This window comes from Antedon mediterranea, chromosome 2 (assembly GCF_964355755.1).
Source record: "Antedon mediterranea chromosome 2, ecAntMedi1.1, whole genome shotgun sequence".
Taxonomy (NCBI): Eukaryota; Metazoa; Echinodermata; class Crinoidea; order Comatulida; family Antedonidae; genus Antedon; species Antedon mediterranea.
In genome coordinates, this window is record NC_092671.1 from 9,154,922 (window position 1) to 9,169,278 (window position 14,357).

Below are 14,357 nucleotides of genomic sequence, written 5' to 3' on the forward strand. Positions count from 1 at the left end.
AAATAAGTTCCTTACAGGGATTCAAACAATTTACCCATATCACCCTTTCGATATTGTATGTAGGCCTATGTACTATATGTATAAATTACTAGAATACCAGGAAAATATACATCGTTGATGAATGTTGAAAAATACATTGAAAATAAATAACACTCGTTTTTATTATTGCATTCTTTATTCTCATTTTATAATCGGAATCGTAATAGGAAAACATCGACTGGAACATCACCTTTTAACCAAGCTATTTATCAATATGCCTATAATCTATATCATTTACTTCTATCTTTACATCGGCTACTATTTTCTATCAAAGAACTGGTTTCAGTTGAATTATCGGCAGATTTCGCCCATTCTTGTATCTCAGCACTACCAAAGACTAAAAATTGCAGCAGTCCTGCTGCCTGTACGCCGGCTGCAATCCAAAATACGCTTCGCCATTGGATCAACGTGTTCTGAAAAATAAGGTTGCTATAATAGTGTTTTTGAACTTCTGAGAAGTGACGGTGACTGAGACCATCGGGGCTTATATGTTATCTCGGAAAATAATTTAAAGTGTTCTAAGTTCAATTGTAAGCCCTACTATGTGAAATAGTAAATTTACTTACATCTATTTCTGTTATTGCCCCAACCACTGCTGGGCCAATAAATCCAGTAACACCAGAAAACGTAAACGCAATTCCGATTACTAAAGCTGAATGATTGGGCGCAATATCCAAAGCATTTGCACATATCGTGGAAGTGCAAACTCCATACAGTCCAAATGCAATAATCATAAGTATGGCTGCAATCCAGTCATAAGAAATGTATCCAATCAAAATAAGAAGAATTGATTGTAAACCGAGACCTGTAGAATAAAAAGAAGAAAGATCATTTAATTTGCGAAGGTGAAATAAAGTTAGATGTTGACCCGAAATGAAAAAAAAACTTGAATATAATAATTTCTTTAAACATTTTTTAATTTAGTAAAAATATTCGGAAATAATACTTACAAAAACAAGCAAAAAAATGTCGTACGTGTATTTTTTTTATTTTAGTTTGATAAATTAATTTGTCTGCAATAATTCCTCCAAAAATAGTTGTAAGAAAAAATGCAATCTGGGCAATACATGACAGAAAGCCGCTCTGTATAAAATAAATAAGTATAATATAAACAGTATTACAATAGTACGTTATAAGTATAGTGTTTAACAAATTAATGTTGACAATAAATACATAAACCATTTTTGGTCGCCATTTGAAGCACAAATGTGGGTGTGGGTACTGTTAGATACATAAACACAAATACAAATAAACTTTAATACTGACAGTTGCTTCTCAACGTTTGTATTAATTATTTAATTAATTATTATTCATAATTTACAACAAAAATGTAAACGTCATAGTGGTGTATCGTTACATGCAATTGTATTATTTCAATCGACTATGACAGTGACAGTTTCAACAAAGTATTGAAGTTTTCGTAAGTTTGACTTACTTGGTTCTTGTTCTATTGAATGCGATTGTTACTTGTTACCCCTGCCTTGGAGGTTATATTTTTGTGTCTAGTGTGTGTGTGTTTGTCTCTTGCGGCAGGATAACGTAAACAAGTAAAAGGCGGATCTTTACTAAATTTAAACCACAGATAGATATGTTGTCACGGACGTCTTGGAGGCAATCCGAACCAGGATCCCAATTCTGGACCACCTTTATTATTTTATTTATAGGCCGTACGTCAAAACTACACAACGGATCTTTATCACGATTCTTGATCTTTTTTTCCTCCCGCGGAGTTACAACTACTGTACTTACCATTTCAATATCAAAGTGTAGTATTGTTTTAAAAAATATGGGCATGTCTGTGCCTAGAAGATACAGGCCGAAATCATCACCTATACAATAGATACATATCGACCATACTGGTGCCGAAATAGCTAGTTTCTTCCAACGTATGTTGTAAACCTGAAAAAAAGTTAGAATTGATGTTTTTAATTAGGATTAGACTGAGAACTGATAACATTTTTAATTTATGCTTTCTGGCTTATTCCGTTGACCTGACTGCTACAAAACCTTACAAATGAAGACATTTTTATTTCACCTCTGAATCTTGTGCTATTGGTCGAGATGTTGTTATCGATTCTTTTTCAAATTCAGATATCCATCGATTATTGGTTACGTCACTAGATCCCACAATCCACCAGCACAAACACCAGATGATTCCAGCAATACCTTATTAAACAATTAGTAAACATCTTAAAATATGGGGGATATACCGAACGTTGCCATTCTTAATTAGTAATCTCATTGGACATTGCTAAAAATATTGCTAAAATTATTTGCATTTTTTTATAGTATTTCTCAACAACTAATTCCCTTATGATTGTTGTCTGGAGGTGCTGTCCTCCTTTGTGGTTGTTATTCTCGGTTGTTCTGCAGATAAGAGTAGTTGTTATAGTAGGATAAGGAGGTTGTCCGGATTAATTGTTCAGGGAATTGTGTTTCGGATACGGTTAAAAATAGGTAATCGTTATTATAGAATGTATTTAATTTAGTGCAATCATCAACCATGGAATATCTTACCGATTATATAAAATGTAGATGGCCACCCTCCTAAAAACGTCGAAGTGGTAAGCAATGAAGACACGTAGCTAGATGCAATTGCCCCAACACTGTAGCCTAAACGAAAAAAAAACACGTACTGCTTTATTTATTTTAGTGTAGGCCTGTATTTCCCCTATACTACCCCACATCGTATACCTTCCTGCACCCGAGACAATTGACCTGCTTTTATCGAGAAGATTTGTTAAGAATTCTGTTGCTTACCCGAAGTTGTAATTGATACAAATGTACTGAGTTCATTCAATTTCGACCATTTTGCTATGATACCAATTGTTGAAGCATATACCATGCCCTGTTAACCGACGTAGAGAAACAATTATTTTCATAGTTAAATAAGGGTAGGCCACTGACTCTTTAGGAGGGAAGAGGTAGAAAATGTCCTTTCCAGCAATAACATGTTAAATCTTTGCTAAGCTATCACGAATTGTACATTTACGTTTGTCGTGTCGGTCGTTTTTTTTACATTTGTGGTTGACATACTTATACATTTGCGGGTATTTGACCTTTTTTTGGGGTTATTTGAACATTTTGCGGATGACATGCAATTGTTACATTTGTTGACAATAGGCCTAGGCTACATTTACGAGGGCCTTTCTCAGAAAAATGTCTTTACCTTTCAAAGGGGTACCGAGGCCTGTTAACCGAAATCATATATTAACTGTCCTTTAAAATCTTACAGTGATGGATAACGTCCCACTCCAACCCCACTAATAGGTAGTCAACGGCCAAAAAAGGAAAACTCCCTCCAAAAACATACCTGTCCAAATCCATCGATTATTCTACTACTTATCAAAAGGCCAATTCCACATCTTGCAGCCAAAGGTGACAACAGTGCTATCAGAGAACTTACTGCCACGGTAGATAATAGAACAGGGAAGCCGCCGTATTTACCAACTAACCATCCACCAATCATAGGTGTAACAGAATACCCGTAATAGATTGCTCCTAGGATTGCTTGCTGTGTTTTCATGTCCCAGTCAAATGCATGTTTCTACAATATACACCAAATAGCATCACAGTAATGATAATTAGGTATAAAATAACCAACACTATGTTAGTTTATATCCCATGAATATATACCTAATAAAATACGATGAAACAAAACTACTCAAAGTAAAATACAATTTCAGATTGTTGGGTTTTTTTTACGTACCATAGATAGAATGACAATACTCCAATTTGTACGAGTGAAGAAGTTGAAAGCATTTGCAACGCAACACATGACTACAATGATATATCGAATATGAAGTCGGGGCGGCACGTCTGTAAAAATAAAAACACACAATATGACTACGGTACCCCCTATTACAGATTACAGAAGATCTACACTGTACTTCTATATTAGAATATGCAAAATACCTTTCTTGTCTTTTTGAAGAATTTGTTTACCTTCCTCTTTTGACATCGTGTTTTTGTAATATTATTGGCTTTTGAATCTGTCAATGATGAAAAAATGAAATAATTTTAGTCTATGTAGATGATCATATTGCAAATCAAACAATAACCAATATTAGAGATTATAAAGATTCTGTCATTCCAAATGTGAGTATTGTGTCTCAGTTTTTCATCTGTTACTGGTAAATAACAAATAATGAAAAGAAAAAAATAAACAAATCACACACTGTAGCATTATTGCGCCTTAATCTTAATGCGCATGCGTAAGGTAAAAAAAAACCAATAACGATTGAACCGAATCGCGGAAGTCCTCTTACATAATGTATATAAACGTATGTAAACATTTCTAAAAACCACATTATGTCAATAGAAAAAATGTAAATAGATGTACTACATAACATGTTAAGAGAAAATGTCCTGTATATGGAAATGAAAGTGGGACGAAAAGACATATAAATAAATGCCCCGCGACAATACATTAGAGTAATCGTCTGTACTCCAATATATTGTTGCTCTAAAAGAGCGGATATGATCCAAATCTTCAAAATTATATAATGGTCTTGATTATAGAATCCAGCAAGTTTTTAAATGTGTTGATTGTCGTGGAACTAGAGGTCGTAAATACAAGTTGTATAATAGCAAGTTTAAGCTTAATTGTACCAGAACGTTTTCCTTAAGTTGTAGAGTTGTGGACTCTTGGAATAGCCTACCATATCATGTTGTAAAAGCTCCAAGCCTAAATCAATTCAAGTAATTTCTTAATGATCATTGGAAGACTCGTGACTGCAAGTTTACTTTTTCAAACTTATAAGCACGTCAACTCTAACACCCAAACTAAAATATTGTCAAAACAGTTGTCTTTTGAATATTAACAAAGAGTGTTCGTCACCGCAAACGTCTATACAGTAATAATAGTTTTGAAAGAAAGAAAAGGAAGGGTTATATAAGCTATTTAGCTTGTTAACCGACCCATAAACATCCAGCAACAATACATATAGTAGAGTAGAAATAAGGTTTCACCTCAAAAAAATTGCAACAAAAGGTATTTCAACGGATTTTGGTAGTATTAGGTGTACTAAACAACAGAAAAAAAGTCTCAAGAATTTCGACCCCCGGAAAGTGGTTTTTTTTCAAGATGGCCGCCAAAATAGATAAAAAGTGAAAATGGCCATACCTCCTAAACTACTTGGTCTATTGATATAATTTTGGTACCAACATACTCAGAACATACATATTTATATTCGCTATAATAGAACATTTTGGGCAAAATTGACCGGAAATACCATTTCTGACAATTTGACCTTTGACCTTGATATGTTGTATCTTGGTAACCACTGACCGTAGGGAAACAAATGATGGCTCAAATTGTTCAGAATGTACATATTTACATTTATTGTAATGAGACATTTTGTCAAAAAATGGTTAGAAGTAAAGGTTATTGACCTTTAACCTTTATCTATGTAGAATTTCCATATCTCGGCAACTATGTGTGGTAGAGATTTAAAATTGGGCTCTAAATACTGAGAATATACTTATTTATATTTACTCTAATGAAACAGTTTGACAGAAAATGACCAGAAACGACATGTTTGACCATTGACCTTGATATGCTATATTTCGATAATACACCATTTATGGCTCAATTTGTTCAGAATATAATTATAACTTTTAAATTTCTAATTAGGGTATAGCAGCAATTGATTAGATATTGTGCATGTATTTAGTACGGCATCTTAAACAACTGTTCCAACTTCGTCTTCATCATCGTCATCAATCTTTCTATCTACGTTGTCCCATTCTTCTAGTTGACACACTCCACAAACTGAAGTACATGCCAATCCATAGCGTCTACAACTGCAACATACATCCAGTAGTTACAAAGGATGATTTTCAAAGTTCTTCTGGAGCAGCAGTTTCCATCGTCATTATTGGCAAAAATGTTTTATTACAAACTTTCCATCCCCACTTGGTAGCATCCATGGTATTATCTTTCTATAGCCATTGCATGATTTGACTGACATTCTGTAGCAGATGACGTTGGTGGTAGTTGTTGAGGCTAGGTTTGATAAATGATTTACCCTCAACAACTTTTTTATTAAATAGCTTGCATCTGTAGCTATTCAGGGAATCCAGTGACTTCGCTTCAAAAAGAATAGACATGTCCTTCAGTCCAAACTCCTCGATAGTTTAAAGTTTCTGATGCGGTTGAGTGAAAATATCGGCACACATGTCATATTCTGGGTTACTTTCAATCAATTTATTAAATGCCGCTTTCTTGCCGATTCCGAAAATCCTAGACGTCGAATCACAACCAGTGAATGCATGCACTATGGGTAATGCATTTCACATTTTATATCCTAAAACAGATTTCAATCTGGTTACATTAATCACTCTAGTAGGCCCATCTTTTCCTTTGTCTAATCTGAAGTACACTTCTCGGTTTGTTGTATTTACATGATACAGTAAAAGTACCAGTAAGTCCGTGTCTTCTCCAATCAAAGTTACTGTATTATGTTCAGAGACTTCAACTGTTGCCAGAGCAATGTCAATATCGGCATTGTTTTTTTAGTTTTTTTTAAACCATATTTAATGAGGGTGATCCACGCAGCTATTGCTGATCATTAGGGACCCTCAGAGGTTCACAAGACAAACATATACACAAGATGCTCTACAAAACAAAGTCTTATTACAAGTCTTTGGGAGTGGAGTAATTTGGTCCTTAGAAAAAATCCTGACATGTGACGGGACTTGAACTCAGGACCCTTGGAGTGGTAGCCAAGCATCATAACCATAACTCGTTGGCTGCATGTCGTACAGGACATTCTTTTTTCTGTAGCTCATATGAAAGCATGTTGATAAATTTGTGTTTGTTCTCATGCCTTGACAGGAATTCTTCTTTCTTTCCATCAAATTCAGTTAGGACAAATCTCTCTAGACGATGTAATGAAATATGAACTAAGTCCGTTTCCACCCTCACTCTTCGAAGCCAAAGACATCTTTAGGAAGGCAAATAAACCAATAAATTGATAGAAAGTAACCTAGAATATGACACTGATGTGTGCCGATATTTTCACTCAACCGCATCAGAAACTTCAAACTATCGAGGAGTTTGGATTAAAGGCCATGTCTATTCTTTTTGGAGCCAAGTCACTGGATTTCCTAAATAGCTACAGATGCAAGCTGTTTAATAAGAAAGTTGCTGAGGGTAAATAATTTATCGAACCTCAACAACTACTACCACCAACCTCATCTGCTACAAAATGTCACAGTCTTAGAGTATACTATCAAATCATGCAATGGATAAAGAAAGATAATACCATGGATGCTGCCAAGTCGGGGAAGTTTTTAATAAAACATTTGTGCCAATAATGACGATTGAAACTGCTGCTTCAGAAGAACTTTTGAAAATCATCCATTGTAACTGTACTACTGGATGTAAAACTGTATGTTGCAGTTGTAGATGCTATGGATTGGCATGTGCTTCAGTTTGTTGAGTGAGTCAACTAGAAGAATGGAACAACGTAGATAGAGAGATTGATGACGATGATGAAGACGAAGTTGGAACAGTTGTTTAGGATGCCGTACTAAATACATGCACAGTATCCAATCAACTGCTGCTATACCGTAATTAGAAATTTAAAATTATTATTATATTCGTTTTTGTTTACTTTTCCGGTTTTTTATTCACTATTATTATTATTAAGAATGTATACAGTATGTTCTGAACAATTTGAACTTGAACTCATATTCTAAATATAATATAATAAATGTAAAATATTACAGTTACTTGATTCCCAGGAAAGCTCTTAATTCCATGGGTAGATTAGACCATTACGAAATAAAATAATTATATTCTGAACAAATTGAGCCATAAATAGTGTATCTCAGTCATTATCGAAATATAGCATGTCAAGGTCAATGGTAAAAAAAAATGTCGTTTCTGGTCATTTTTTGTCAAACTGTTTCATTAGAGTAAATATAAATAAGTATATTCTCAGTATTTAGAGCCCAATTTTAAATCTCTACCACACATAGTTGCCGAGATATGGAAATTCTACATAGATAAAGGTTAAAGGTCAATAACCTTTACTTCCAACCATTTTTTGACAAAATGTCTCATTACAATAAATGTAAATATGTACATTCTGAACAATTTGAGCCATCATTTGTTTCCCTACGGTCAGTTATTATCAAGATACAACATATAAAGGTCAAAGGTCAAATTGTCAGAAATGGTATTTCCGGTCAATTTTGGCCAAAATGTTCTATTATAGCGAATATAAATATGCATGTTCTGAGTATGTTGGTACCAAAATTATATCAATAGACCAAGTAGTTTAGGAGGTATGGCCATTTTCACTTTTTATCTATTTTGGCGGCCATCTTGAAAAAAACCACTTTCCGGGGGTCGAAATTCTTGAGACTTTTTTTCTGTTGTTTAGTAGACCCAATACTACCAAAATCCGTTGAAAAACCTTTTGTTGCAATTTTTTTGAGGTTGGCCCCTTTTTTTCATTAGTTCTACTCTACTAATAATATTCAATAGGATCGTGTGATCTGTTATACGGGCAAGAAAGAGTGAGTTTTAGAGCCTATAGTTATTTAAAACTGTAGACACCACAGTAATTTTAACCTTATACATTCAAAAGCGGCATTATTTCAAAATGACTTTATAATTGTTTCGGTAGGAGGAATAAACACAAACATACTCACATTTAAGTGTAAACGGCTATAAGCGTGATCTAAGCCATTGAACACAACGCATTGAAGTTTTTTTACTGTATCATTTTACTACACGGTGGTATGTCACAAATAAATTACCATAATAATAGGTCTTTATTTGCATTATACCTTTTCAACATTAATCCAACCAGGCTTTGGATGGCATTAGCAGACCTATCACCCGAAGTCCAGTTTAATAATAATAATAATTTATTTGCACTGCATTTTTCAGTGGCACACTTAACCTTGTGAAGGAGAGGGGGAAAGGGGGAGAGAGAGAAAAAAGGAAAACAAGTTTATTTATTCTTGTCTGAATCTACATCAAATTTTCTTTTTAAAAGCTTTTCAAGACTGAATGCGGAATCAACTCAATCATTCACGCCTGATTTGATACTAAGCACACTTTTATAATCATAGGCTAGATCTTCATACTCAGCTATCGTAATTACACCAAATTAAATAGTCATACATTTCAATGTCAATAATATAATAATAATACAAATAACGCAAATTAGAGCATGTTTTAGACCATTTTAAGTATTGCGCAAGGAACATAAATGCTTGCTTGCACACGCAGCGCCATTTTCACAAATCGCGCATATTGTCAAACACACATTTGGAAGAAGAAACGTAGAATTAATGATACAATTTATTTATTGATGTCGTAAGCAATACAAATAGTTGAATCCAGAGAGAATTCTACCGAATTATTAAAAAATTATCTCCGATAAAGAATAATAATTCAATGATCAAAGTTAAAATTCTTCATATTATTCGTTTAATATTCTCTGCATATGTCAATCCTTTCCCAACATTTTTGTGGACGGTGGTTCGAATCCACAAAGGATCGGATTTTACAAGTAAATGTTTTTTACAGAGCTCTCGTCACTTCTGTATCAAAGAACTGGTTTCAGTTGAATTATCTGCAGGTTTCGCCCATTCTTGTATCTCAGCACTACCAAAGACTAAAAATTGCAGCAGTCCTGCTGCCTGTACGCCGGCTGTAATCCAAAATACGCCTCGCCATTGGATCAACGTGTTCTGAAAAAAAAATTGATTAACAATATAGGCTTATCCAATAGCGGCCTATAGGCCTACACTTTAATCCTGTAAAGTTGGAATGAAATTACTGTTTAGGAGGTATCGCTGGAATGACCACGGACGGACTAATGGCATCGTAGCATACTATCCCGGAACATAATTTTAAAGTCATATGGTATAATCTTTTGATATGTCACTCCAGTAAAACTCGCATGTTCAACTTACATCTATTTCTGTTAATGCTCCAACCACTGCTGGGCCAATAAACCCAGTAACACCAGAAAACGTAAACGCAATTCCTATTACTAATGCTGAATGATTGGGCGCAATATCCAAAGCATTTGCACTAATTGTTATCATACAAATTCCATACAATCCAAATGCAATAATCATAAGTATTACTGCAGTCCAAACATAAGAAATGTATCCAATCAGAATGAGAAGAATTGATTGTATGCCAAGAACTGCAGGAATAAAAAAGGTGCATGTTATCTAAATAATTCATTAGATATGGCCATACTATTTGATCCAACCTGAATCATCCATAACGAAACCGCCATTATATATTATTTAGTTTCCTAAGAATAATAGTAAGTAGTTTATTATTTTATTATTTATTATTATATTATTATCATTTTAGAGGATTAGTACCAGGGAAGAGTGAAATTACAGTTATTTCAATCTTTTCCCTGCAGGCCTATGTCGTTTAAATATCTGGTATTCTTTTCGCGATTCAATCAAAAGCATGACATTTTTGCTTCAATTATAGATAACAAAAAGGCAATTAATACAATATATAATTCTGAATTATTTTCCATTTAAATAAAAAATTCTATAATTTTATGTTTACCTGCGATAAAAAATAATCCGTTCAGAAAATGTTCAATATTAAATACTTACCACCACAAGCAAACATTTTTCTTATAACTATTTTGCTGATTTCAGTATTATTAATTAATTTGTCTGCAACAACTCCTCCAAAAATAATTGTAATGAAAGATGCAGTCTGGGCTATAGATAACAAGACACCACTCTAAATAAAATAAATGCATATTGTTGAAAAGATATATTAATATTTTTAAATGATTAGAATCGTGTATCTATATATAAATTTACGTAAGGGCAAAATTCGGTAAATCTCGGTTTATTTCTAGAATTTCTACTCGATGGTATATAAAGTTGGTTCCTACTTTCGGTACTGATTTTAACCATCTGATGTAACCCTGTTTACTAATTAAATTGAGTTAGGTAATTAGTTATTGACGATTACAACGAATTTAGGTTCAACGATTTGCCCCAAATAGGGGTGTTTTCCGATCGTGGTATACACTGTCTAATGGATGTCCATCTTGAAAAATACCCGCCACAAAAATACGAGGAGGCTTCGCATTTTCCTATCTCCTCCTACGATAATTGTTTTTAATAGCTGAAAACTGGTTGAACAGCTAGAGTACAGCATCATAATGTTGAAGACAGGCCGATTTTCTTAAAAAAATACTATTTTGATAGATTTAATATACGATTATACAAATGTATTGATTTGCGATGAATGGAACATTCCAATCTCTGTTTCACAAGTGTCTATTCCTTCAGGCGTCGTAAAGGCAAGTACAGTACTGTATACTCGAAATTCGATCCATTTTTGTTTTCAATCTGTGCTGCAGAGGTTGGATATAATTTTTTTTTAAACGGATAATGAGCTAGCGTTTTCACTCGCCGTATATTATGTACAAATCTTTATTATTGCAGTTAAACCACCCACATCATCACCTTTCCCTCACTGGCATGAGTAGCGTTGTAAAACCAGTAGAGAATAGACCTACGGTACATCACATGCCCTAAACGCAGAACAACTTTAGTGGGTAGGGTAGGAACCAACTTAAGTATGAATTGGCTCTAAGAAACAATTGAAAACCATTAGGCCTACTAATTAAGTTGAGTTAGATAACTTAATATTTATTGACGATTAAATCGAATTTATGATTTTCCCCGAATAGAGGTGGTTTTCACAAATTGTTTTACATTATATTATAAACATATACACGTCGTAGTGATGTATCGTTACATGTGCTGTACTATTTCAATCGACTAGGACGGTGATAGTTTCAACAAAGTATTACATCGCAATGTTTTACTGTGTTTAGTGGTATATTATTTGTAAAACATGAAAGCAATTAATATTTCGTTACTAAATGGATAAAGAATATATTTTAACATTGTTCCTCTTTGCACCCATCCTCTTCCCCATCTCTCAACCCTAATGTTACATACAAAACACAAATTAAGTTTGTTTAAATTTGACTTAAACAATTGGTCTTATTTTGTGACAAGTTTCTCTTTCGGAAGTAATAGGGTGCTAATTTTAGTTGAGTACATAAATCACAGTGTCTATTTATTCGTTCCTGTACACGACATGTATTATTGTCCTGCGGTACGTACATTTGAAATCGCCAGTTTTTTAACGCTGAAATTATTATGTATTCGAGAACCATCTGTGGGCACGACCTAGATGGTACGCGAGCGAAGCGAGCGTACCATCTAGTATATTACAATGATCATTTGTGGAACACGATTGGGTACACCCGTCGACTTTCTGAGAAATAAATGCAATACGGAAAGAAAATCGCGTCTTGGCGTGGGTTTATTAACAACACTATGTTACGCTTTTAATTACAAGTTTATTGCCTGTTCAGAAGTTAATTGTCTATTGCAATTTTTACTTACCATTGTAATGTCAAACTTTAATATTGTTTCAAAAAAGATTGGCATATCTGTACTTAGTAGATATATACCAAGATCGGCTCCAATCAAATATATACATATTGACCAAACTGGTGCTGACATAGCTAGCTCCTTCCAAAGTACTGTGTGAACCTTTAGGGAAAAAAAACCCCAAAAACCTAATTTCATAAATTGCCTTTAAAGGACCATGTTGTGTACTATAATTGTATGGCTGCCCGGTAACCGTGTAAGGCAGTGGACAGTAGAAAAATTCCTATAGTATCTAGGCCTACCGTACCAAATATAAATAAAGGGATTGTTTTAGGTTGCTCGTTCTGCTTTACCGCTGACAAAACATAATTATTTTTTATTATCATTGTTGCACATTATAATAAATAATAGACACTTGCATTAGGCCCTATCTGAACGCATTATATCATTATTTCACCTTTGCATTCTGCATCTCTGTTAAGTGAGATATTTGTATTGATTCTTTCTCAAATTCAGATATCCATCGATTATTGGTTACGTCACTAGATCCCACAATGCACCAACATAAACACCAGATGATTCCAGCAATACCTTAGATGAAATGGTTATAAAATATTAAATTGTAGCCTTTATTTATTGTCTAATTTATAGGAAGGAAACTAAAGCAGCTGAAAATAATTATTAAGAGATTTCAATGTACCTTACCAAATATATAAAATGTAGATGGCCACCCTCCTAAAATCTTCGATGTTGTAAGCAATGGAGAGGCGTAGCTAGCTACAATTGCTCCAATACTGTAGCCTATAAAAACAAACTTCTCACCTTATACTATAGTTCATAATGTACGGTACTAGGATCGAAATCACACTTATAAATAATAATAAATTGTAGTCGAACTTTGTAAAAGATTCTAAACAACAACAAACAAACCAGGCAGACGATATATTAAGGGGTTAGCTTCGGGACCCAACAAAGTATCCCCTTAATGTTGGTGTTCTCCGTTGTGTTATTCGTAGTGCCCTTCGTTTGTTTCACATTGGATGTGGTGTCTCGGAGGAGGGGGTCTAACCGCCTTACTAGTCTCAGTGCATCTGCATTGTCATCTCAATACATGTCCGATGTAACTACTGTATGCTTACCGGAAGTTGAAATTGACACAAATGTACTACGTTCATTTAATTTTGACCATTTTGCTATGATACCAATCGTAGCAGCAACTACCATGCCCTGTGATATATAGGTAGAAAATAGGTCATTGAGTAACTAAACCATTGAATGATGGAAATTATTAGTACTGCATTGTATCTATAATTTGATAGACAGACAATATAGAGACAATGAAAAAAGTCCACAACCTGTCCAAATCCATCGATTATTCTACTAATGATCAAAAGGCCAATTCCACATCCTGCAGCAAATGGCGACAACAGTGCTACCAGAGAAGATATTGTCACGGCAGATAATAGAACAGGGAAGCCGCCGTATTTACCAACTAACCATCCACCAATCATAGGTGTAACAGAATACCCGTAATAGAATGCACCCAAGATGACTTGTTGCGTTTTCATGTCCCAGTCAAATGTATTTTTCTGCAATATAAATTTAACACACCAATAGTTGATAATTTAGGTGGATTAATGCCGAACATTATTTATAATTCATATCTAAAGCTCTGTCTACACTATAAAACGTTATATGAAAAAAAAAATGTGATGTGTCCATATGGACATGGTGATGTCATATCACTACCATATTGAAGCATATCACTACCATATTTGGGCACATCACACTTTTTTGTCAAACTAGTTTGATAGTGTAGACATAGCTTACTGAATGATGTCTAAATTAATTTAAAAACATAATAAAAATAATGTCAGTAGACGGTTTTTTAT

General features: G+C 34.1%; 2 protein-coding genes across 5 annotated transcripts; both read right to left on the reverse strand.

The window, feature by feature from the left end:
- Positions 1-83: 83 nt before the first annotated feature.
- On the reverse strand, positions 84-8,782 carry LOC140040297 (sialin-like). 4 transcript variants are annotated; one of them, XM_072086110.1, is made up of 11 exons: positions 8,704-8,782; positions 3,955-4,031; positions 3,749-3,858; positions 3,353-3,586; positions 2,800-2,887; positions 2,557-2,652; positions 2,075-2,205; positions 1,789-1,938; positions 990-1,122; positions 606-844; positions 84-452 (listed from the first exon to the last, which is right to left on the reverse strand). In XM_072086110.1, the coding sequence occupies exons 2-11, from the start codon at positions 3,998-4,000 to the stop codon at positions 270-272; spliced, it is 1,410 nt and encodes a 469-aa protein (XP_071942211.1). In that variant the 5' UTR covers positions 4,001-4,031; positions 8,704-8,782; the 3' UTR covers positions 84-269. The 4 variants fall into 4 exon arrangements, with proteins under 4 accessions (XP_071942211.1, XP_071942210.1, XP_071942212.1 ...); XM_072086109.1 differs by lacking the exon at positions 8,704-8,782 and adding an exon at positions 4,701-4,839; XM_072086111.1 differs by lacking the exon at positions 8,704-8,782 and adding an exon at positions 4,651-4,829.
- Positions 8,783-10,624: 1,842 nt separating this feature from the next.
- Positions 10,625-14,066, reverse strand: LOC140039248 (putative inorganic phosphate cotransporter). The gene is made up of 5 exons (XM_072084850.1): positions 13,605-14,066; positions 13,171-13,266; positions 12,923-13,056; positions 12,478-12,627; positions 10,625-10,786 (listed from the first exon to the last, which is right to left on the reverse strand). The coding sequence occupies exons 1-5, from the start codon at positions 13,687-13,689 to the stop codon at positions 10,625-10,627; spliced, it is 627 nt and encodes a 208-aa protein (XP_071940951.1). The 5' UTR covers positions 13,690-14,066.
- Positions 14,067-14,357: the final 291 nt, after the last annotated feature.